Raw genomic sequence first — 24823 nt, forward strand, 5'->3', positions numbered from 1 at the left:
CATTATATGGCATTTAAACCCCACATAGTAGTACTATAATAGGTAGGCCTATCCGTCACTTGAAAGCAGAAAAGTCAAAAAGCAAGAAATTTATATACTTTATTAGAGTTTATTAAAACTTCCCTGCTGCTTATTTTCTTTATTTATCATCTATTTCATTATTTTTATTTTGTCATTGTATTTATTTATTTATTTATTTATCTATATAATGTATTGTAATCATTGTTCATATGGAGGATAAGATTGTGAATGTTAATTGATTGTAATCTCAGTCTTATGTGAAAAATTATAATTATTAATACATTTCTGATGGCGCAGTAGGTAGCACTGTTGCCTCACAGCAAGAAGATTGCTGGTTTGAGCCTCAGCTGGGTCAGTTGGCTTTTCTTTTGGAGTTTGTATGTTCTTCCCTTGGTTCTGTGGGTTACCTTCTGATTCCCACACAAGTCCTAAGATATGCGCTATAGGTGAATTGGGTAAGCTAAACTGTCCGTAGTGCACAGGTGTCAAACCCAGTTCCAAAAGGGCCGCAGCTCTGCAAAGTTTAGTTCCAACCCTAATTAAGCACACCTGATCAAACTAATTGAGTCCTTCAGGCTTGTTTGAAACCTACAGGTAAGTGGGTTGGTGCAGGGTTGGAACTAAACTGTGCAGGGCTGCGACCCTTCAGGAATTGAGTTTGACACCCCTGCCGTAGTGTATGTGACTAAGAGTGTATGGGTGTTTCCCAGTAACGGTTTGCAGCTGAAAGGGCATCATCTGCATAAAACATATGCTGGATAAGTTGGCGGTTCATTCCGCTGTGGTGACCCTGATTAATAAAGGAACTAAGCCGAAAAGAAAATGAATGAATGAATAATGCCTTTCTCTTAATGTTCAAGCATTGTAATAAAAAATGTGTATTAATAAGTGTGAGGGAATATTATTATATAGGATTATAGTATATAAACCCCATATAGTACGCTATAAAATAATAGAATAGCCTACACGTCGCTTCAAAGCAGATACTAGCGGTTTATAGAGGAAATGTTAAACGGCTTGCCATATCATGTCCGCCGCTCGCGCGCGCGCACGTACACAAACAGAGCGACGCCCCCGCTCTTCTTCTGCTCTTCCGTCTACTCATCTTCCCGTGTGATGAATGAGAAACGGCCCGCGTTATTTTGGCGTCAGCCTGACCGCGCTTCTTTTGTATTTCTCTTACTCATCGATCTCTCACCTGAGCGCACATTAATAAACCCGTGCCCTCACGCGCTCTCTCCACAAAATAAACACATTATTATTGCCGTCATTACAGTGCGCGGCCCTGACAGCGCCAGCCATCCTGCCTTCTGATGGTGGTGATAAATGAGCCGCTGCTTCTCACCCACACAGGGGTATTTCGTTTAGATTACTCTTACTTTAGGGCCGCTGACAGTGGGAAACGCTGTGGGTACAGGTTAGCATTGTTTTGTTACGTCCCTGTGGTACATTTGTATAACAAACAGACAGGATAATAGAGCGTCGTTGTCACGGCTGCTGCTTTTGGCTGCGTTTTCTTTTTTCTCTCATTTTTTATGATTATTATTCCAGGCTGAGGGAGGAATGAGGAGGTCAGAACCGAAGACCTCATTTCACACTTTGCATTGAAGGCAGGAAGGGTCAGTGCAAACTCAGTATGGCTCTTTCGGCCGGTTTTATCCTGTTCCTCTGCACCTGCAACAATACACTTATTGAAGAAGAAGAGGCTGTTAATGGCTCCGGCTCCTAAAGCGCTGGCTGTAGGCCTCATTTGAATGGAAGTAAATGTTAAGTGAATCAGTCCTGCTGAGGCTCCCCGTGGAGGCGGATTATGCCCCGTTTTGGTTCTGGAGCTCCATCGTGGGCTCAGATGGGGCTCCTTCTGCATGGAGATAAGCTTGCCTTCAAGCCATGCTGTCAACACAACATGAAATTACAGTGTTTGCTGCCTCATTTAAGATGCTCAAAGTTGTTCCCCACTTAAAACTGAGCCCTCTGAACCGATAGATTGTCTGTGGAGGGACTCGTCTGCACTGATAACGGAAAGCAATGCTAGTTACTTGATGAGGAAAGAAAATTAGCAGATTCAACTGAAGATAGTTTGTAAGGACTTAAACCTTTGCTTTGTTTGCAGTTCTGTTGATTTTTAATGTACATTATAGCAGAATCTTCTTGAATTTCAATGATATTTAGTTATTTAATTAGTCAAACAAAATTGGGCAGTGCTGAGGTCAAGTGTTGCCAAAGAAAATAGCTTAATAATAGCTGGGAATAAGGACTCTGGTGACAATGTTGATGGTCTGTATATACTGTAGTATCATCCATTCATTCAGGTATTTCATTTAGTCTCAAATGAAAAACTTTTTTCCATTGATAACAAAAAATCTGATGTTTTTACCTCTGAATGGAAAATCCTGTTCACTAAAAATGAAAAAAGAGTCTAATTTACATTTAACCTCTTTCTTTCTTTCTTTCTTTCTTTCTTTCTTTCTTTCTTTCTTTCTTTCTTTCTTTCTTTCTTTCTTATTTTAGCACTATTTCATTCGCTTTTTTACTCTTTTTCTTTAGTTTTCATTCTTTCTCTCTCTGGTTATCTTTCTTTATTTTTGATCTTTATTCCTTTTTTCATTCTCTATTTTTATTTAATTTTTATCTTTCTTTCATTAATTGTCTATTTTTCTTTCATTCATTATTTCTTTTTTTCTTTATTTCCTTCATTCTCTCTTCCACATTTTCATTCTTTTCTCTCATTATTTCTTTCATTCACTCTCTCTCATTCTTTTTTTCATTCGTTTTCTCTTTCAATCTTTTTCAATCACTCTCTCTCATTCTTCATCCTCTATTTATTTTCTCTGTCTTTGTTTTTTTTCAATTTTCTAAGTATTTTTTTCAATTTTATTTAAATACAGTAAACTTCTTTCTTTCTTTCTTTCTTTCTTTCTTTCTTTCTTTCTTTCTTTCTTTCTTTCTTTCTTTCCTTCTTTCTTTCTTTTTCATCCTTTCCTCTCTCTTTTTGTAATGCTTTTTTATTCTTTCTTTTTTATTATTTGTTTCTTTCATTCTCTTGCTTTTTCTCTTTCGTTATCTTTAATTTTCATCTTTCTTTCTTTCCTTTTCATCCACTATTTTATTATTTTCTTTCTTTCTTTCTTTCTTTCTTTCTTTCTTTCTTTCTTTCTTTCTTTCTTTCTTTCTTTCTTTTTTTCTTTCTTTCTTTCTTTCTTTTTCATACTTTCCTCTTTCTTTTTGTAATGCTTTTTTATTCTTTCTTTTTTATTATTTGTTTCTTTCATTCTCTTGCTTTTTCTCTTTCATTATCTTTAATTTTCATCTTTCTTTCTTTCCTTTTCATCCACTATTTTATTATTTTCTTTCTTTCTTTCTTTCTTTCTTTCTTTCTTTCTTTCTTTCTTTCTTACTTTTTCGTCCTTTCCTCTTTCTTTTTGTAATGCTTTTTTATTCTTTCTTTTTATTATTTGTTTCTTTCATTCTCTTGCTTTTTCTCTTTCGTTATCTTTAATTTTCATCTTTCTTTCTTTCCTTTTCATCCACTATTTTATTCTTTCTTTCTTTCTTTCTTTCTTTCTTTCTTTCTTTCTTTCTTTCTTTCTTTCTTTTCTTTCTTTCTTTCTTTCTTTCAAAGCTGGTTCCATACATATTTATTATCCATGAAAGGCCTAAACCATCAAAACAATAGCGTGTAATATGTGTCACAAAGGAAACATCTAAATAGTTCTTCTTATCATTATCCACTAATATGGGCCTGTATAGTGTGCTTTCTGTCATCCACAGCTGTCTGTATTGATTCAAAAAGGTAACAACCTCATCATTTTTGCTTCTCAGAAAGGTTGATGTTGTTTGTATTTCCACAGCTTGGTCGGAGATTCAGGATGCGGACTCTGGCGGGACGATTCCCCTGCTGACTGACCCTAGCAGGCACTGGAGGAGGAGGTGCGCATGGTTTGCATTTCCTCTTTTTTTTTTCAAAGCTTTGGCCTATCGACCACAGCCCGCTAAACGGGGAGCAGACCCCTGTCTGTGTGATCATATGGCACGTGAAAGAGAAGTAATTAGGAGTGAAAAGAGCCTTCTTTGAGTCAGGACATGCATGATATCCCATTACAGCTCTATGAATCCCCTGCTTGTGCTAGATTTGTGTGAAGTCTGACAGATGATAGTTACGCAAACCCGTGTCGTGACTTAGCAGAGTGTTAAAGCATCATTGTCTTCATTTGATGGTTTTGGATAAACTGGCACTTGGTTATTGTTTTCCTGTAGCATGATTTAATTTGCATTTTAATGGACAGAAATTAAAAATAAATGTATAAATAAGCAGGATGAGGAAGTTAATATTAGCATTGAAATCAGTATGGGAAAAATTAAAAGATTGTTTTTCCAGTAAAACTTTTTTTTGGCCTTTTTTTAAATTATTTTGACCATTGTCATTTTCTGAAAAAAAAAGAGAAAAATATTCTTTTGGGACATTTCTCAGATCAGAATTAACATTTGCAAAACAGGAAGTGCATTTCTCAAAACAACAAATAGCAAAAAACAATGGATGATCTGCAAAAGGCAGTCTCTTGCTTAAAATCCTTAGTTCATCTCTCAAAGCTAAATTTCTGTGTCAGTGAAAATGCCAGTGCCATATTATTTAGCTGCTTGTACTGTAATTTGTTGGCAGATAATGTCATTGTGATACAGAAAGCAAAAGACAGCACTGCATGGCACAAGGAAAAAAAAAAACTAAACAAAAGTAGAAATGTTAACATACAGTAGGACAATCTCTTTTCCGATGCACCTTCATAGAAAAAGTCAAGATTCACCTGGAAGAAATTTACCATTTGTAGACAGATTTAGATAAAAAAGTCTAATGGAAATGCATAGAAAAATGCATTATGACAATATTTTGTCAACTTGTTCAGCCGTTTTGCATGTAAAGACTTATGCCATGAACAAACCATTAAATGTTGAGAGGGGGGACTATTCAACAGAGACCAAAATAATACATTTTGATGAACATGACATGAGAATTGCACGTAATCATTTGCATGGATGTGCAAAAGTATTTGCAACTTGTTCAAAGGAATGAGAAACTGCTTTTCTGATGTGCGTAAGTGACACAATGACGTGACAATTGAACATGTAGTTTTGAGAATTTCAATTCTGATCTTAGAAATGGACTACAGCGACTGAGAAAAACTGTAATATATATATATATATATATATATATATACCATGTGTTTACCACAAATCTCTTGAAATGAATGGAATCAGTCACATCAAATAAAAACAGTTATTATTGTGGCCATTGAAAAAAATAAAATAAAATGCTCTAAATAACATATTTTTTTATTTTATATTTGCAAGTAATGTTAGCAGACCTTAACAAAAATTTTTGCCAAACATTCATCAGTTTATTATTACTATTACTAATTAATGTGCATACATCTTCACTGCGTTTATCATGACTCTTTTGAAATGAGTGGAATCAGTCACAACAAAATAAAAACTGTTCTGATTCTAATTTGTTTTATGTTTGCAAAAAATGTTATCAGACCTTTATCGAATAAAACAATTTTTTTAACAAAATCTTTCCCCAAATATTCATAAATTTCTTCTAAAAAATGTCATTAAACTATATTGGTCACATGCAAATACACTCTACAAATATACTAAGTAAATGTTACATCATGCAATTAATATTCATAGATTCATACGTTTACCACAACTCTCTTAAAATGAATGAAATCAGTCACGACAAATAAAAAATAATTTTTTATATTTGCAAGAAATGTTGGCAGACCTTCATCAGATAAAACTATTATATTCATTTACACATTTTAACATCATTTTGCCCCAATATATTCATACATTTATAACAACATTTTAATGAAAAAACTATTGGTTACATGCAAACTCACTGTACAAATATACTAAGTAAATGTTACATCATACGTCTTTACCCCGTGTACTCTCAAAACTATTCCAGACATTTACAACAGCAGGGGAATGTGATGAATTTGGCCAGGCAGACATTCACCAGCCACTGTCCCTTTCTCACATACTCCAGCACACCTCCTGCATTCTTCAGCTCTTTTTATGTGCGTGTAGTGGTGTGTAGCACCAGTCCCTCCGGCTAATGACCTCCAGCTGTCAGAACAGTGATGGCTCGCGGCTTTTCTGAGGGACGCAGCGGTCGCCAGCACTTTCCATATGTTTCTCCGGCTCTTTCCTCCTCCTCCGGCTCCTCCAGAGAACAGCTGGGGCAACCTGGGTGTGCGCTGTACTGCCATGTCTCAGTGCCTTGCCTCAGGACCCCTCATTTGTTTATGTTATTGCTGTCATTTCACAAGAAGCGCATTTATAACCCTGTGACAAACCGAAGTTGGGAGGGCATTACTCCTCGATTTCAAATCAACAAAGCAATGCATGTGCTGTGACTTATTTAAAGTAATATTTCACCCAAAAAGAAGAGTCATTGTTGAGTTGTGCTAGTGCTAATTTCAGCATATGTGAAACACAAAAGACCTAAACTAGCACATAAAACATACTCAGAGAATATAGTTTAATTAGCGTTACCAGGGCTGGAGTGGGACTCCTTTTCAGCCCTGGAGTTTCTAGCCTTAGACTGGCTCATTGGTTAAGTTTCTAATGACACTATCAGGTCTTTTTCAAGGACACAGCTGCTTTAGATCTTCAAAGGTTTTTCATAAATATAAGAAAATTAAAGGGTAGCTAATTCTCCAACACTATTCTTTAAAACATCACAATGTCCTTTCCTGCAATATCTGAATATATATTCCGTGCAAAATTCTTTATAGGTGTCCAGTCCTTTGTGACGGTGGTCACACATAAAAATAAAAATAAAATATGTACACATATATAAGTAACCCAAACAGAATTATATGTCTTAACACTAAAAATGAAAAAAAAAAATAAAATAAAATCTTAATTAATCAGGAGAGGTTTGAACTTGGGTCAGTGTCATCATAATGCAACGTGCTGACCACTGGACCACAATAGCGCTATTGTGTATGTGCGGTTTGGATAAAAAACAATAACTACAGTATTACTTTCTATTGATGGCTTAATCTTTTTCTCCCCTTTTTAGATTTCTGATCAAGTTATGTCAGATTTATTAATGTAGTAAACCATCTGATCTTCATTGAGCAGGTGTAATATTCATTAATATTAATTATTCAAATTCTTTTATTCACTAAAGTACCGCTGTTTGGGGTCGAATGATAGTTATGTCATCATTAACCTGCAGGCTGCATTTTGCTCACGAGGCTGCGAGAAAGTAAAAAAAAAGAGCGGAGCTGCAGCAAAATAATGAATAAAAAGAGTGAGGCTATGGTCAAATAAATAAATAAATAAATAAATAAGTGCGACTGCTGAGAGAGCAATCAGCTAGGGACACCGGCCCTCGCGGCCAAAAAAAAAGGACCGGCCCATCTGGAATTCTCCTAGTCCTCCCGATTAGCCAATCCGGGCCTGAGCGTTACTGATTTAGATTTTTTTTCTTCCAAAACCCCCCATAATAAAGACTGTAAAAATATCTGTTAATTAACATTTCCGTATTTTGTGTTTTACGTGTATTTACAGATGTGAATTTCATTATGGGATGTTGATTTCTGCTCTGTTGACATTTTATGTTGAAAATTCAACTCTTACAGTTTAACAAAGTGACATAGTGACATAGTAGTTTGAAATAATATAATATATAAGAAATAATGCATCGAGAAATACATCTGTAGATAACATAAAATGTTACGGTGGCTGAGAGAGCTTAACATGCTGCAATTTTGTAAAACTCATGCAACTACAAAAAATGCCAGCAAATTAAGAAAAGAAATTTATTTGTTTGACAGCACACATGCTAAAAATCCTCATACACATAAAAAGAAATGTGCTGCAAATGTTTGCTACGCAAACAAATTAATAAAGCGCACTGCATTTTCTCACAACGCAAACAATTTCTGAAAGTGCTGAAATTTTTTGTAGTTTCTATAACGCAATGTTTACATGCTTTCAAATAAAAAAGAAACAAACAACAAACATTATTTTCCAGATACAGCTTATCATCATATGAAAGACAATGCATGCTCTGGCAATCTATCTAGTGTGTGTGATTGGCCGAAGACTTCAATCATGTAATAGAAATGTTACACCCTTATGTTGTCTTATCCATTTGTAATTGTGTTGTAAAATAGGAATCATTTTTTATTATTTTTGTCTCTTTTTCTTTTAATCAAACAATTATTTGTATTGGTCATGTAAGGGTCATATATTAAATGAACTTCTAATGTTGTGGGTGAGTGCTGTGCATACTAATTAGCATTTTTGCAGAAGTAGATAGATGCGGGTCCAAAATTAAATTCAGCTCTGCAGAAACGTCCTGTCTAAAGAGAGGTGTTAAAACTGAACACAGAACACTTTGAATATAATACTTTGAATAAAATACTTTGTTGTTGTGCAGAGAATTCGTAGAAAAAGAGGAAGTATGTCGAAGGTGCGGCCAATGGAGGACTGAACAATGCCTGACAAGTGACGTTTCACCAAAACTCCACCTGTTAAGATCAGTTGTGTATATATGCTGAAGTCAGGAAATGTATGTTAGTTGCGAACCTCTTGAATGTAATTCTTGTATTGCATTGGGGTAATGTAACCCAGAGCTCTGTCATCGAATTATTCATTTGTATCTAATAAATTACTAATATTTTTGGCATTGAAGAAAAAACTCTCCAGACCTTTTCTTATTGAACACGCATGGAATTGGTTAGAAATTCCAACAATTCAATCTGGTACAGAAGAGGCAAATGACCAACCTGATTGATAAACTTTGCCAGGCCGACTTGAACATTTTGACTGAAAGGTTTTTCGTTACACAGCGAAACATGACACAGAGTGGAGGGGGTGCCAACAACACAACAGTGAGGATCAAAGTTATGCTTTTTTACTATGCGTATATAAAATTAAAAGTAGTTATAAACTTCTTCCCATAGAGATTTGTGGGGGCATGCTAAATAAGGCATTTCAGGAAAGCATGGATATGCCTTAAAGGGATAGTTCTCCTCCAAATTAAAATTTACTCACTATTTGAATGAAATGTACTCACCCCCAAATTGTTCTAAACCTTTATTATTATTATTATTATTATTATTATTATTATTATTATTATTATTATTATTATTATTATTTGAACACAAGAAGATATTTAAAAAAATGCTAGAAACCTTTAACCATTGACTTCCATAGAACTATCTTCTACTTCAAAGTATCTTCTTCTGTATTCAACAATACAGGTTTGGAACAACTTGAGGCAGAGTACAGAAGAAAGAAAGTCAAAAAGGTTTGAGTGGTCAAAAAGGGTGAGTCAATGTTGACAGAATAATAATTTTTGTGTAATCTACCCCTTTTACTTTTATTAAAAAAATATCTATTTAAGTTTTGTCTTTTAAATATTATGGATTCTGCATGCATGAATGGCTTGTAACATTTAAAAGACTAAGCAAAACATTATATTGCATCATATGACCTCTTAAAAACATTTTGGCCAAATGTCAGTGGTGTTTCTCCTTCCTCTAAACAAAGATGCTTAGGCCAATGTTTATACATGTATTAATTAAGCCTGTATAGTTAGCTTTCTGTATTAAGAACTTATAGTCCTGTGACAAAGTAGGGAGTAAATGACTTCTGCTTGGTATGCTAATAATCAAAGTGCTGCATACAGACTCATCAGTCATTGACACGCTGGTCAGTGTCTTCTATTGGAATGTTGGGAATTTCAAGTAATATTTTACCCAAATTTGTCATCGTTTAGTCATCGTCATGTTATTTTTTAGCATCTGTGGAACACAAAAGTAAGATGAGGGGTGAATGCTGAAGCTGCTCTTTTCCATACAAGGACATTGGGTGATAGTTTAGACTGGCAAGATTTTAAAAAGCACCATAAAAGTAATGAGTATGACTACTGTGCTGGATTTCCTGTCTTCTGAAGTTGTATGATGGATCTCTACGAGGAACAGACTGAAATTTAGGGTGTGGATATTTTCCTCTAACAAATACAAATTTGGACATAGTAGTGCATGAGTTGGATGTTTTTTTTTTTTTTTTTTTTTGATGTTACCTTTTATGGAAGTTTAATAACACTTTAGTTTGAGAAACAATTGTGACTATTAACTAGTGGCTTATTACCTGCATATTATTAATATATTGTCTTTTTGTTTTTACTTATATAGTTTTATAAGCTTATTCTAAATCCCTAATCCTACCCAATATCTAAACCCAACTACTACCTTAATAACGGTTAATAAGCAGCATTATTTTAAGGTTATTGCATCTTAAAATAAAGTGTGATCAAAGTTGTTGTTTTTTTCCATACAAGTCAAATATCTGAAATATAGTGTAGAATTTATATTGGCTATAACTTTGACATTTTAATTTATTTTTATAATAATAATAATTATAATTTTTTTGCCAGTATGAATTGCTTTTAAAAAGTATAGTTTTATAACATCATGTATATAAGCAATATCACACGAGTAGCAGTGCAATATGACTGTATATCGACACTGTTGGGAGGCATGCGTTGGCTTGAGGCCGCAGGCCGAGTGCCTTAGTGTCCCACCAGTGATGATATACAGCCATATTGCACTGCTACAAGTGTGATATTGCGTCTATACAACAGTTTGATGGCATAATTGTGCAAAAAAAAAAGAAAATAAAACAGAGAATGCCAAAAACCCTTTTGTATGAGGAACTACTTTCTTCCGCCATTTATTCACATCTGCAGCTGACGTCAGAACAGCAAAAACCGTTGCTCATTCACCAACATCACTTTAGAGCTAGTGTTTGAATGATTTTCTAGAATAATTTCTAAAGTGAAGACAAAACAGAGGATTTTGCTAACATTTTAAGATTATAAGGCTGACTGGCATGAAATGCCATCAATCTATAGATTTCCAAGTATTTCTTTGTTGCAATCGGGATATCACAACAATTAACCGGCAGAGTAAAGCAAACACTACCAGATTACTGTGGTATAAATAAAGCAGTACAACATACAAAAGAGAGAGTTTGACTTAGAATGTCACTCACTTGCTTTGTAATGATTTGTTCAGCTGTAGTTTGAAATGTACGCTAAAACAATGCTGTTTCCCCTCCTAAGGACTATTATGCAATCTTTGGCACCATCTTGTGGCAGAACGTCAACCGTTTTCTGCTTAGTATAGCCGGCTACCAATGTACTGAATCTCTGAAATTATAAATATTTAAAATAGACACTATCCTTATAAATAAACTGCATAGTTGCAATCTAAACAACTACATTGTCGACTAAAAAAAGCCTCAAAAGTACATTACTGTATGTTTTCCAACAGCTGCAATGTTTGTCAAACTGTAGTTCTCTACTTGCCACTCGTGTGGATGGAATTATACACAAAAGTGAAGAGACTGGATGAGTGCTGATATTGCTTTAATATCTCATGGCTATCAGCCAATCAAAATTTGAGGTCACACTTTATATTAAGTGTCCTTAACTACACTATGTACTTGCATCAAAAATATAAATACAATGTAATTACTGTGTTCATAATGTATTTGAGAACACTTGTGGTGCTTTTGAGTTGGGATAGGGGTTGGGTTATGAACAGGTTTGGTGGCATGGGTAGGTTTAAGTATGGGTTAAGGTGTAAGGGATGGTTAACAGTTTATTTACAAATGTAATTACAGAAGTTAATTACAGATGTAATTAAATACAGGAATTTAATCAAGCAAAAGTACACAGTAAATACATGTTTTTACACAATAATAATATTGTAACAAACCATTCATTCCTGTGTAAGTACATATTAGTTAAGGCCACTTAATATAAAGTGGGACCAAATTTAAAAATGTAATAAATAATATAAATTATTCCCATTAACTTTCAACCATATTCCATCTAGCAACAACCAAATAAATATAAAAAATTCCTTTTCATTACAGGTGCTTGTGACCCTCCTATGCAATCCTCAAAACAGTCATGTAGCAGTGCGTGACTGTCAGCTAATGCGCTCCATAGTGATAAATAGACGCTGTTTCCCAAATTGATTCTCTACATGGGATTTGAGTGGAGCAAAAGTGTTGGATTTGGGTGTGTGTTTGAACAGATATATACACATAATTAATAATCATAACATCTAAAGATGTCGGTAGGGTGTTATGGTGCATATCCCTTATTGTCACATCCCGATGTTGGCGAGCATGCTGTTGTATAAATTTATATAATTTATATGTTTCTAGTCAGCGTGATTCTTATCGATAGCAATATGTAATTGAGTGTCACTTTGTGTCTCTGTTATTTGTTTTCGTAAACAATTATTAGCCCCCCTTTAAATGTGTTTTTTTCTGACTTCAACTATATATAATCTGTTCACAGGAAAAAATATTTTATTCCTAAAATGTAATATTTTTGATACTCAATATGTATATATAATATAAATATAAATAATAAATTCAGTATCTCTCTTATTTGCTTAATAAACAGAACATATCCCACTTACAGTGCACAAAACTCAAATGAAAAAGGACAGTATGAGCAGGAAACCAGTCACTATATGAAAGTTGATTTATATAACTTTAGGAAAATAAATCTAATTGTCCTTCTTTTTTCTTCCTCCCGAGACAAAGACAATAAATATTGCACTGACGGCTCGAACAGCTCACAGAACATAAGTGCAAAAATAAAATGTGCTAGAATAAAACAAAAGTATGATATAAGTGAGAGTTCACACCTCAGCAGAATGGGACATCACGCAGGAATGGCCTCTCTTTTTCTGTGTGTGTGTGTGTGAGAGAGAGTGTGTGCTAGTGTGTGGGTGGGTGTATGTTAAGCGTATGTGTGTATAAACTCACACTTCATCAGCAGAGAGCATGAGTTTGCAGCCTCTTGCAGTGGTAATAGTACATATATGCTAGCTGTAAATCATAAATCTCATTGCTCAGGTCTTCATCTAAAGGTATTGACCCAGCACTGGCCTCAGCAGTGTCATCAGAGGCAAAGAAAAAAAAACTGAGCAAGTGCAGATTGCACAAAGAGGGAGAAAAAAACGTGACCTGCTTATTTTTCAGTATTGTGTGCTACACGCAATACTTCAGTAATGCATAAGCCAATGCGCAAATTGAAGACCATTTATTATAAACCTACTGTAGTCATGCTGACCAGAGATTTGTTGAAAGGCATTGTAATAGCTAGAAACACACACCTGTTTGTGTATTGTTTTTTTTTAAATGTTAACAGCATAGAGTTGAAGCAATAAACTAAGTTATTTGACAGAAAGAGTAGGCGATTATTATATTTATAATGATTTTACTGCAGATTTGTACAGTGAACTTTTTTTTGCAAAACTTTTGAGCAGTTTTATCTTTGATAAAGGTTGTAATGATAACAACAACAGAAATGTGGTGTAAAGTGTGGTGTAAACATGTATAAAGTTGGAAATGTGTTTAAAATTTTTGTAAATAGGCAAAATATTAAACATGTCACTGAATTCAAATATTTAGGTATCCGATGGACTCAAACCTTAATTTTAAAACTTGTATTAAAAAAACTTGCTATCACACTGAGATTTAATCTAAGAAATTGTAATAATATTAGAGATTCTCTGATTTATGAGACCTCTGGTATGTATTTAAACACTAAGATTGTTCCACATTTGTTGTATAACAAGCTGGTCTCAGGCATGTAAATCAACGTTAACACCGTTGGAATCATTATACAGGAGAGGACTTAAAATTCATGACAAAAAGCCTCAGTTATTCCATAACTCTCTTGAGTTTTGATGTTTTTCAATTGTTATTAAATATTCCAATACTTGTTTTGTTTTAAAAATTATTCACACTTTTTCTGCTTTATTGTTTAATTTTTTTTTTTAAAATAAATTCCACATTAGAGAAAACTTTGCCAATAAATGATTATTGTTTAAATTTTTTACCTGCTCAGGGACTGCAGGAGGAAAATAGCAATCCTGCTACAATCTAGAACAATGCAGCTTTTTGAAGTTAATGTTATTTTTGTGCATGTCCCTGTTAAATAAATGAATTAATTAATTCATTTAATAATAATAATAATAATAATAATAATAATGTGCCCTGATGTTTTTTTTTTTTTTTTTATTGATCAAAAACAAAGACTGTTATACATTTTAGCCTGCTTTACATAAGCCACGCACTAAGATGTCTTTCAGTGTTATAGTTATTTAGCAAAAAATCATGTCAGGCATATTTACATCAATAGTCATTTAGTAATATATTAAAACACCAGGGCTTATTAACTTTTTTGATCACCAGCCACTGTGGCAAGTAGATTTCCAACATTACTAGCCACTCGACATTTTCACTAACCACACTTTTCTTGTTGGGAAAATATATTTTGGTTAAATTTGACTTTGACATGCTAAATGACTTGATTTAGATATTGTGTTTTGTCCACATGCCTTCTCATTCATTTAACTTCTTGTGTGTTGTGTATTAGCTTGCTCAGTGTTCATGAGCAAATGGGTTGTGACACAATGCAATCAGTTTTTATTTCACGACATTTCAGGGCTCAAAATTAAGGATTTACCTATTTTATCTCTGACCACACCAAATACGTATTTCTTAGCCACAGTTTTTTAATGTGTAAAAACAAGGGAAATACAGCTTTATAAGTACACTTTTTAATTTACAAAACTTTTCTTTAAAAAAACATTACATTTAAAAAATAATCATTGTCTTTTATCTAATAAATGCACATTAATCTGTCCTGGCTAAAAGTCCCAGATCATCAGTTTACTAGTCATCAACGGGGAGTAATCTCCCATTAAAGCAATGTTATTGTTAAAAAATGATAATTAAATCATATTAACAAAAATAACTGTAAGCAAAAGAAATCAGGTGAAACATACCATGCACACGGTTAATAATTAAATTAAAGCAGTGACTGCTGCTGCTCACAAAAGAATATGTGTATTTTTTTTAATCTTGAGCTCTTGAAAGCAGCAGGACTGTTGGTGCACGATCCTCGCTCTTTGTCCAGTCTATTTTAAAGGGAACTAATCGCACCCGTTGCACATCTTCTAGGCACGGTTTTAAACGTGGTCATGCTTTCATTCTGTATTCACCATTCTTTTGCTCTTGCGGACAGTTATTTTGGTCAGTCGTGCTGCTTCTTGGTTCTAATATCACATTTATTATTATATTGGATATTGGGCCATGCTTATAGTCGAACCCTGCTTTTAAGAAAACTACAATTTAAAAATGATTTCCAACCAGCCAAAGTGACTAGTGGAGGTGTCTGTCTAACCTGCCAGAGCTGAAATCCTCCTGCATTTGGCGGGTATTAGTTTAAAGCCCTGTAAAACACTATATAAAAATCACAATGCAGCTCCAAAATATGAGTTTGTTTAATGCACGATTTGCATATGCGCATAAAAAATCGAGTAGGGTAAACTTTTTATTCAATAAGAAAAGATGCGCATAAATTGCGATGGAAACACCGCACATACTCCAGCATGCGCATTAAAAAAGGTCATGTGATTTTGTTAAAAAAGATCATGTGATGATAAAAATGTGTGTAAATGGACAAACGGTTAGCACACTGTAAAACATCTGAAATGTTGTTTTGGTCATTATAAGACATCTTACTGTTTAAGTATTAGTGTTATTATATTATTCATGAACTCCAGAATCAAGAGTATCTGTGCTCCGCGTCTGACACCTTCAAACACCACGACGCGTTCACTGCATGTCAGGATTGCTTTCTGAGGCGCAAGTATTTTATTAGATGAAGAAAAGATTGACGCAGATTCTCCTACTGCAGCAAATTCAGTTTTTACTGTTGATATTTGGCCCCTGTTAATCAGGAAGTGACAATCTTGTTCGCTTTGACAAATTATTATTTTTTTTACGACTAAAGTTCATTCGCATTTTTGGATGGAAACATAGCTAATGTCTGAGCATTTGCTTCTGCGTTTGAAGTGGTGGTTCTTTTCTGATAATGTCCGTTTGAAGGCTGGTTAAGCTCAAGTGCATCAAATGCCCGCAAGAAACGTCTTAAAGGGGGCAGGGCATGTCAGATACTTGAGAGCATTTGATTGGTTATGATTTGATGAGAAACTGAAGTATAAGGTGACGTGAATAAAACTGTTGATCCATTTAGGCGGAAATGACAAACTACAAACCCCACGTTTAGATCAGTTTTATATCAGTGGAATGAACTCCCTAACTGCATCAGAACAGCAGAGTCACTCGCTATTTTCAAGAAACGACTAAAAACTCAACCATTTAGTCTCCACTTCACTTCCTAATCTGCAATTGCCTCTCTGAATATCACACTAACTGTACCCAAAAAAAAAAAAAATACTAATACTACTAATACTTCCCTTCTTAGACTTTACAGACCTGAAACTTGCCTATAGCACTTATTCATTGTTGCTCTTATAGTTGTGTAAATTGCTTCCTTGTCCTCATTTGTAAGTCGCTTTGGATAAAAGCGTCTGCTAAATGACTAAATATAAAATGTAAAATGTAAATATTATCTAAACGCAAATTTTGTCACTGTTTTGGTGCGCACTAGCTTATAGCTATTTTAAAAAATAATAATATTGAAACTAACATCTAAAAGACTTTATTTAAATTTCATGGGACCTTAATTCATTTTAAAGCAATTGGATTTACCCACTTTTTTAAGTAGGGTCAACTAATTTATTTTCACATAGCACTTATACATTTATTTTAATGTGGACACTAAATTGGAACTAATTTTTGTTGATGTTGGTAGTGATGTGTTACAGTATAATTCTGGTTGTGTGGTTTGCTCAGTTGAGTCTCTTTATTGCTGAAAAAAGTAGGCAAACGTGGGAAAACTCTCTGATCCTCATTTTCTAAAAGTGCTGTTTTATTATTTACTATTAATAGTAAACTGCAGAGGAAGTAAAGAAACTCAGAAAAGCAGAGGAGAAAGAAGTTGTGTGAAAAAAGCTAAAGCAAAATGTATGTAGATGTATCTGTAATGAACACAAACATCATCTTTCCAGCAATAGATATAGAAGCTGATCTGAAACTATCGTGATCTGCTGGGAATTTGTGCCAAATGTGTCATGAGAAGAAGATCAAAATCTGGAGCTGTTTCAAGTCTTATGCATGATGCTGAGCTGGCTATTTATCTTCACAGTACAGTTTAAAAGTGTAAAGACATCTATTCGTTGATAGTTTCTCACATTTTAGATTAGGAAAATAATTATAAATAAATAACGTGAGGAAGGAGGAATTGTTAAGACCAAATTATGATGAATTAATTAGAATACATGTATTTTTTTGTGATCTATAATGAACCAGTATTTTGAAACCAGAAGTAAAAAATGCTACTTTTACACTGCTCATAATGAAGATTTAAATTTAGGTTATTATCTTTGTAACTGTAAATGTAACTAAAACTAAATGTATTAAAGAGTCGTATTTTACTAGCAAATTAAAAAAAAGAAATGACTAAAGTAACCAATTAAAATATATGAATGAATATATATATATATATATATATATATATATATATATATATATATATATATATATATATATTTCCAATTTACTATGATTCACTGTTGTACAATGATTTTCCTGGCCTTTGACTTTACATTTCACTTATATCTTGCAAAATAACGAGTAAAATATTATGTGCTGTCATCATGGCAAAAACTAAATAATTTAGTTTTTAAAAATGAGTTTTCATTTCAAACTGTTATGTTGATAAATGTGTTGAAAAATCTCTTTGTTAAACAGCACTTGGGAAATAACAATTTTGCAACGGTAAGTCAACAATAACAATTTATTCAACAACCATGAATCTAATGCATACATATGCCATTGAGTTGAAGTAATTACTGATGTGTGTGTGTGTGTGTGTGTGTGTGTGTGTGTGTGTGTGTGCTCACGCTTGGCTGATGTGTGAGTGTATTGTTGCAGCAGAAGTGGATGTGTTGGTGGTGGTGGCGGTGCTGTGTTGAACATGACTGCAGCTGGTTGAGAAAGGTTCAGAAGACAGTGGCTCTTCAGCACAAAGCCCATGAAGTCAGCAGCCCCGCTCCCACCTGGCAGCCCCCGCTGGAGCTGCTCCGCCTGGGAGAGACGAACACGTCACATCAGCTTTAATGCTCTACTTCCCTCCTCCAGAGGCCAGAGCGAGCCAACAGCTGCAGCGCGTCCTCCGTGAGTGCACACAAATGCACATTGCACACATAAACACATGTGCATGCACACGCACCTCCCAGAAGCATACTGTTTGCTCAACACTCAAGGCTAGAGGACGCCGTTATGTACACTGCTAAACACCCAAACACCCAATTAGACTTTGACGTTCACGCAACTTTATCGGCTTGTAAATGTACAGTAATGTATATGTACTGTATATAGTTTTTTGTAGTGCATGCTATATTTAGCTGAATGCACAATTCTAGACATGTTTGTGACACAAATGTGAAACTAGACTCAAAACATAAAACAAAAGGTCCACTAGACCATGAAGAAAAAACCTCTAGAAAATTGACTATATATATATATATATATATATATATATATATATATATATATATATATATATATACAACCCGGGCTCATTGTGGAAACGTAGCCCCGTGGACGTTTCTGCGGACCGCGATTTACGTCCCGGGAGGTACGTATTCAAGCGTTTTTTTGTTTTCGGTTTTGTTTCGCGAGAGGCCGCTGTGCGCGCTTTTTCACGTCTCGGGCGGGCGCCTCTCGGGAGCGCGCGGCGTTCGCGCCCGCGCCGTTCTCGCGCGAATAGCCGCCGGATCAGAAAAAAAAAAATTCGACTGCGTTTTCGGATCCCGCCACGTTCTCGCCCTTATTTTCCGGATTCCGTTTTTCATCTTACCTGATTTCCAGAACCTGCCGTTCCCCGGACTCGATCCCAGTCGTTGTCCACCGCGGCCGGCTCCGGCTCGTCCTCCTCCTGCTCCGGGGCCTCCGCTCCGCCGACGCAACGCTGTGAGCTAGGCGGACAAACTGATTGCGTCGGGAAAGCCCTCCACTCGGAGGCGAGCCATCGGCCGGTGAGCGCGAAGAGGAGGGGCGGAGCGGCGCCACACCGCCCCGTAGCATTCGCTCGAAAAAAAACAAATGCGGCCTTTACGTACCTCCGCCCACGTAAATCGCGGCCTCCAGAAACGTCCGCGGGGCTACGTTTCCAGAATGAGCTTGGGTTGTATATATATATATGCGTGTGTGTCTGTGCATGTTTTTATTCTTTTTTATATTTCTAATATATATATTAGGGTTGCAATAATACAGTTAGCCCACAGTTCAGTACATACCTCGGTTTTTTAACACAGTGTTCGGTTCGGTTCTCATGGCTTGACAAGTGTGTTTTTTTTTATTCTATAGGCAATAGGAACAGTAAAAGGTTAAGGAGAACAAAATTGTAAGTATATATTGCAATACTCATTTTGTTTTACTTAAAAGCCAAGAAAAGTACACTAGTTCCTAGTGTGTTGTATAAAAAAAAATTAACACTGAAATCTCACAGCTGCTGGTAGCCCATTTACAAACTGGGGAACACATAAAATCCTACACTTTGAAAATAAACATACATGTGAGGTTAATAAAGATAAATTGGCCATTTCAAATAAACATTTTTGTAATTAGGTAAACATAAATAAACCATCTTCATTTTCTCGGAGCTGAAAAAATGCGAGACTGTAGTTTCGAGTGCAGATCGAGTGCTTTTATAAAATGACAAAAGCCCACATCTCCAATCACCAAAAACGGCTGCAAATCTTTAGCAATAAACACCTGCACTGTCTTTGTTATTTTTATGTGTCTCTCAGAACCAGTTGGGTTTGTTTGCTTGAAAGATTCAGCGAGGGATTGTAGCTATTTTGAGTACTTTATTACCCTCACTGCTATTCTGCCTTCAGACAGTGATATTGCTGGGTGATGGCGCTGCAGATGTGCAGTCATAGTTATACGTGTAAAACAATGCTTGCACACAGTTATTTTTTGTTTACCATTTTTTCTTTTATTAGCATAATGCTTACTGGCAAAAACGAAATGTCCTCACACCGCAGATTTGAAAGACGCAGGCACTTTCTCGTACTGTTGCCTCAATTCACCGGCGCTTCCTTGTACTTTTGCCTCAGCCTCACTTCACCGCCGCTCGCAATGTTAAAGTGTGGAATGAAGGTCAAGCGCCCCCTAACTTTTGAGCATAGTGATTGGATATTTACAGGGAGGAGTTTCCTCATCTCAGCTCATGGATTTAGAGGCACACACAGTCAATTCGGGGAGATATAAAACGCACATAAATTATTTATATATATATATATATATATATATATATATATATATATATATATATATATATATATATATATATATATATATTAAGGGTGGAGCCGAACCCGAATACGGTATTCGGAAAGGCACGAATAGCGTGTTTTTACGAATACTTATTTCGAACAAATACTTGAAAAATTATTTGTATTCGGGAGCAAGAAAAACACTTTATCAAAAAGCAGCGTTTCCTCATGAGACCACAGTGCATGCCCGCGTGAGTGAGTGAGTGAGTGAGAGAGAGAGAGAGAGAGAGAGAGAGAGAGAGAGAGAGCGCGAGCGAGAGAGAGAGAGAGCGCGAGCGAGAGAGAGAGAGAGAGCGAGCGAGTGAGTGAGACGCTCAGTCGGAGGGCGGGGCGGGGCGGAGGTGTCTGGCACAATCTTCTCCACAGATACAGACAGAGAAGGCTCGGCTGAGCGAAAAAAATTCTTATCTGCATCACTATTTTTGTTAAATAGATTTTTGTACCTTAATTGGGTTCCAGATGCAGTTTATAAACTTGTAGCGGAGTTTGATCGGGATCGGGAAGTTTGCAACCGGGTGCTCTGTTTACGCAACGTTAGCTCTGTTAGCGCGGTAATTTAGACAATAGACTGTTGACAGAGTAACATTAAAGTTCGTTTATAAAGGTTAAAATGATGCTTGTGCTGTTGTGTCGAATAGTATGCACTTATGGGAGTTATACGGTACGTCTACATTACTGTCTTTTGCAGACAGCGAGATATATGCTATAGGCTAGTTAACCTTAGCATAGCTTCCCGTCACTTTTTATTAACTTGAAACTCCTCAAATACATTTGGGCACCCGAATAGAAAAAGAGTGAGACTGCTTCTGAGCCATTTCTTGGTCCTCCACCAGTCAAAAAAAACATGTTCTTTGTGGAAGAATTGTACAGTCAGTGGTGCTGCAGATAAAACAAACTGATACTGTAACGTTATAATGTGTGCAAAAGTGAAATCGGCAGAGATATTAAACATCTGTCAACATCTCCTATGCATAATCATTCATTTCTTTTCGGCTAAGTCCCTTTATCAATCTGGGGTTGCCACAGTGGAATGAACCACCAATTTATCCAGCATATGTTTTACGCAGTGGCTGCCCTTCCAGCTGCTACCCAGCACTGGGAAACATCCATACACTCTCTTTCACACACACACAATAGGGACAATTTAGCTTACCCAATTCACCTGTATTGCATGTGTTTGGACTGTGGGGGAAACCGGAGCACCCGGAGGAAACCCACGCCAACATGGGGAGAACCCAGTCATGGCTCGAACCAGCAACCTTCTTGCTGTGAGGCGACAGTGGTACTCACTGTGCCACTGCGCAACCTTCTATGTAATGTATTATCACACTGGAAAGAAGTTCTTTCAGAAGAACAGTTTTTTGAAGTATTATTTGTTTTTATTCTGTCTATTCAGAGTCCTTCAACAAGAACGGTGGTGGTGGGGTTCATAATATTCACAATGGTATTTTATTAGTTGTTGGTTTAACCATGGATGAGATGATGGCTTCTATATTATTTTCTTTTCAATGGCATTTCTTGTCACATGTTCAAAAACAACAGCAAATATTGTATGTCTATAATTTATATAATGGGTATAATTAAACAATACTTTCACTATAATGTAAATTAGAAGTGTTATAGAAAAAATATATATTTTTGCGCCATTTTGAATTTTACTCGAATACAAATACAAATACTTTTCCCCCCTCAACAAATACAAATACAAATACCGGCTGCTCCGCACATCCCTAATATATATATATATATATATATATATATATATATATATATATATATATATATATATATATATATATATATATATATATATATATATATATATATATATGCATGTAGATATGGTCAAGACGATCTGCTGCAGTTAAGAGTGAGCATCAGAATGGTGTAGAAAGGTGATTTAAGTGGCATGGTTGTTGGTGCAAGATGGGCTCGTCTGAGTATTTCAGAAACTGCTGATCTATTGGGATTTTCATGCACAACCATATCTAGGGTTTACAGAAAATGGTCCGAAAAGAGAAAATGTCCAGTGAGCAGCGGTTCTGTGGGCGCAAATGCCTTGTTGATGTCAGAGATCAGAGGAGTATGGCCAGACTGGTTCGAGCTGATAGAAAAGCAACAGTAACTTAATAGACTACTCGTTACAACCAAGGTATGCAGAAGAGCATCTTTAAACACACAACACATCCAACCTTTAGGCGGATGGGCTCCAGCAGCAGAAGACTACACCAGGTGCCACTCCTGTCAGCTAAGAGGGATTTGGATTTTATTTTAATGTCAGGAAGTTAAAAAATAAGAGAGTTAATGTGTCTCTGTCACCAAAATATGAATGTGGACACATTATACCTACACACAGTTCTGTCCAAACAGCTTACAATAGAAGATTTTCATCATAAGTGCACTTTAAGAGTACCAGCATTACCTTTAATTCTAAAGTATATTACAATGCAGTGCATGATTCCAAATATACTGTAGGTAAACCACAATGCATCATGGCACAGAAACAGTTTTTGTTTTTTTTTGTATCTTGGTAGAACTGAAAAATTGTATCTACCAACTTTCATTCAGTACTGTTGTTTATATAATGTATAGTAAAGCATTTTCAATTGATCTTTGCATGATACAATTAAAGTTCTACACACATTATTTTTTAATTTGCATGCGTATCATTAGAGTCAACACACAGCATGAGGCACATATGCCTGTCTGTCATTAAATGCTTTAAACTCAGATCAGTGTCGGCATCAATAAGCACCTTTTAAAGAGCTCATAAGCTGCCGATCACTGATACAGAGAATTCACAACGTCTGCCTCTGAGCCCGCCTGATCCTATTTTAGTCAGTCAAAATTAAACCGCCTCATAACGCGCTGTCACATTAGAACCACATTAGAGACAATCCAGATATACACACACTTAGTCCAAATATAACATGGTTTAAATTTCATCAAAAGGCAAGTGGAGATTATTCAGAGTAAATAAGACAACACTGAGAATAAAAAGAGGTTTTAATAAGGGCTGGGAAAATATACTGCAGAGCATGAAGGCATGAAATAAATAAAAAAAAGCATGGGAACCGTTTCCAACAGGAAGAGAGACTTTGGAATACAATTAAAGCTTCCATTTATATCATGAGCATCTATGATGTACGATGTAGGACTTTTGTATGGCAGTGAGATTGTTTGCAGAGATGACAAGCAGCCGAATATAAATGGCTTGTAATCATGTTTATGGGCTGGCAGGCGGCCCACCCTGAGCCCAGCCCGACCCAGACTCTACCCTAGCTCTCTGGCTTTCCTCTGATATACCATTTCACTGGAGATGCTGGTGTTAAATGAGCTATGCATACGCTTATTTCCTGTTCCAAACCTGTTTTCTCTTCCTTCAGTGCTTGATTAGAAATGAGGCGTGTTGTTTAAAGCCCTGTGACCCTTACTGTCTTACTTTGGCCTTAAACACACTGCATTGACAACTTGACATAGGGCGTCCATAATATCTAGAGTAAACTCACTGGTAGGTTTCTTATTTATTTGTATGGCAGTTTAAAATACCAGTAATTAAACTCGTTTTACGTTAACAGACCAAATGTTGATTTGTTGCCATCTTAAGCTTTATTTGCACTACGAGCGACTTGCAGCGGCAAAGGATTGTTCATTTTAACAGAGAGTGAGAGACATCTGGCAACCTTAGTCTACACGAGCAACAGTGACCGTTGGTGACCAGGTGGGCATGTCGAGAGACGTGACAAAGTTGAAAATCCTTCAACTTTATGCAAATGAAGAGCGACTTTCTTTAGCGGCAGCCAATAGGAGCACCATTAGAGCTCACGTGATCTTCTCTCAGCTCGCTCAGAGGCCAGTTGTGTTCTCCATGCTGTAGACCTAAACAGACCTGCATTTGTAGCACCCAGAGCAACAGGCAGCTACAAAGTTGCTGCTTGTGTGAATGAGGCATTAACGTTAAGCAAATTTTTCAAAGTTTGCAAAAAAAAAAAGAGAAAAAAATTATCACAAATGCAAATTAGGTGCATTTTGCATCAAGTTATTAGAGTGGCTGACTGTAGTATTGATAACCAAGCACCCAGCAGTAAATAAGGCATCTTAAGTGGAAACATATGAGTGTTATGTTCCCTATGCCAGAGTTTCTTCGGCAAATGTGTTTCCACTTCACATTATTCGCATCATTCAAAACCAAAACCACCTCAAGTGAGTGTGAAAATTTTTATTTTTGCATGTTTCAAGAGTTCACACGCTGATAATTGATTGTAAAGCTTGTTTTGTATGCTATCCTGGGAGAGAGCCCTGAGCTCATAAGATCCTCGAGCCTGAGGCTCCCTCCTGAGAGGGAGTTTGAGCTCAGGTAGATCTCGAGAACTCCCCTGCTGTAGTAGCTTATGAACAGATGGTGATTGCTCTTAAGAGATAACTACTTA

At 35.9% G+C, this 24823-nt stretch overlaps 1 protein-coding gene across 3 annotated transcripts in view; it reads left to right on the forward strand.

Moving 5' to 3' along the window:
* Positions 1-1139: 1139 nt before the first annotated feature.
* Positions 1140-24823, forward strand: part of LOC147835394 (uncharacterized) — a 30632-nt gene continuing 6948 nt past the window's right edge. Inside the window, exons 1-5 of one of the 3 annotated variants that reach the window (XM_087268408.1) lie at positions 1140-1438; positions 1573-1640; positions 3873-3951; positions 9306-9371; positions 17986-18225. In XM_087268408.1, coding sequence (XP_087124534.1) covers positions 18168-18225 — 58 coding nt within the window. In that variant the 5' untranslated portion in view covers positions 1140-1438; positions 1573-1640; positions 3873-3951; positions 9306-9371; positions 17986-18167. Of the gene's footprint in view, positions 1439-1572; positions 2334-3872; positions 3952-8479; positions 8741-9305; positions 9372-17985; positions 18226-24823 lie in introns of those variants that run through there. The other 2 variants (XR_015499827.1, XR_015499828.1) reach the window with 2 other exon arrangements.

This window comes from Danio rerio, chromosome 9 (genome assembly GCF_052040795.2).
Source record: "Danio rerio strain M-AB ecotype USA chromosome 9, GRCz13ab, whole genome shotgun sequence".
NCBI lineage: Eukaryota > Metazoa > Chordata > Actinopteri > Cypriniformes > Danionidae > Danio > Danio rerio.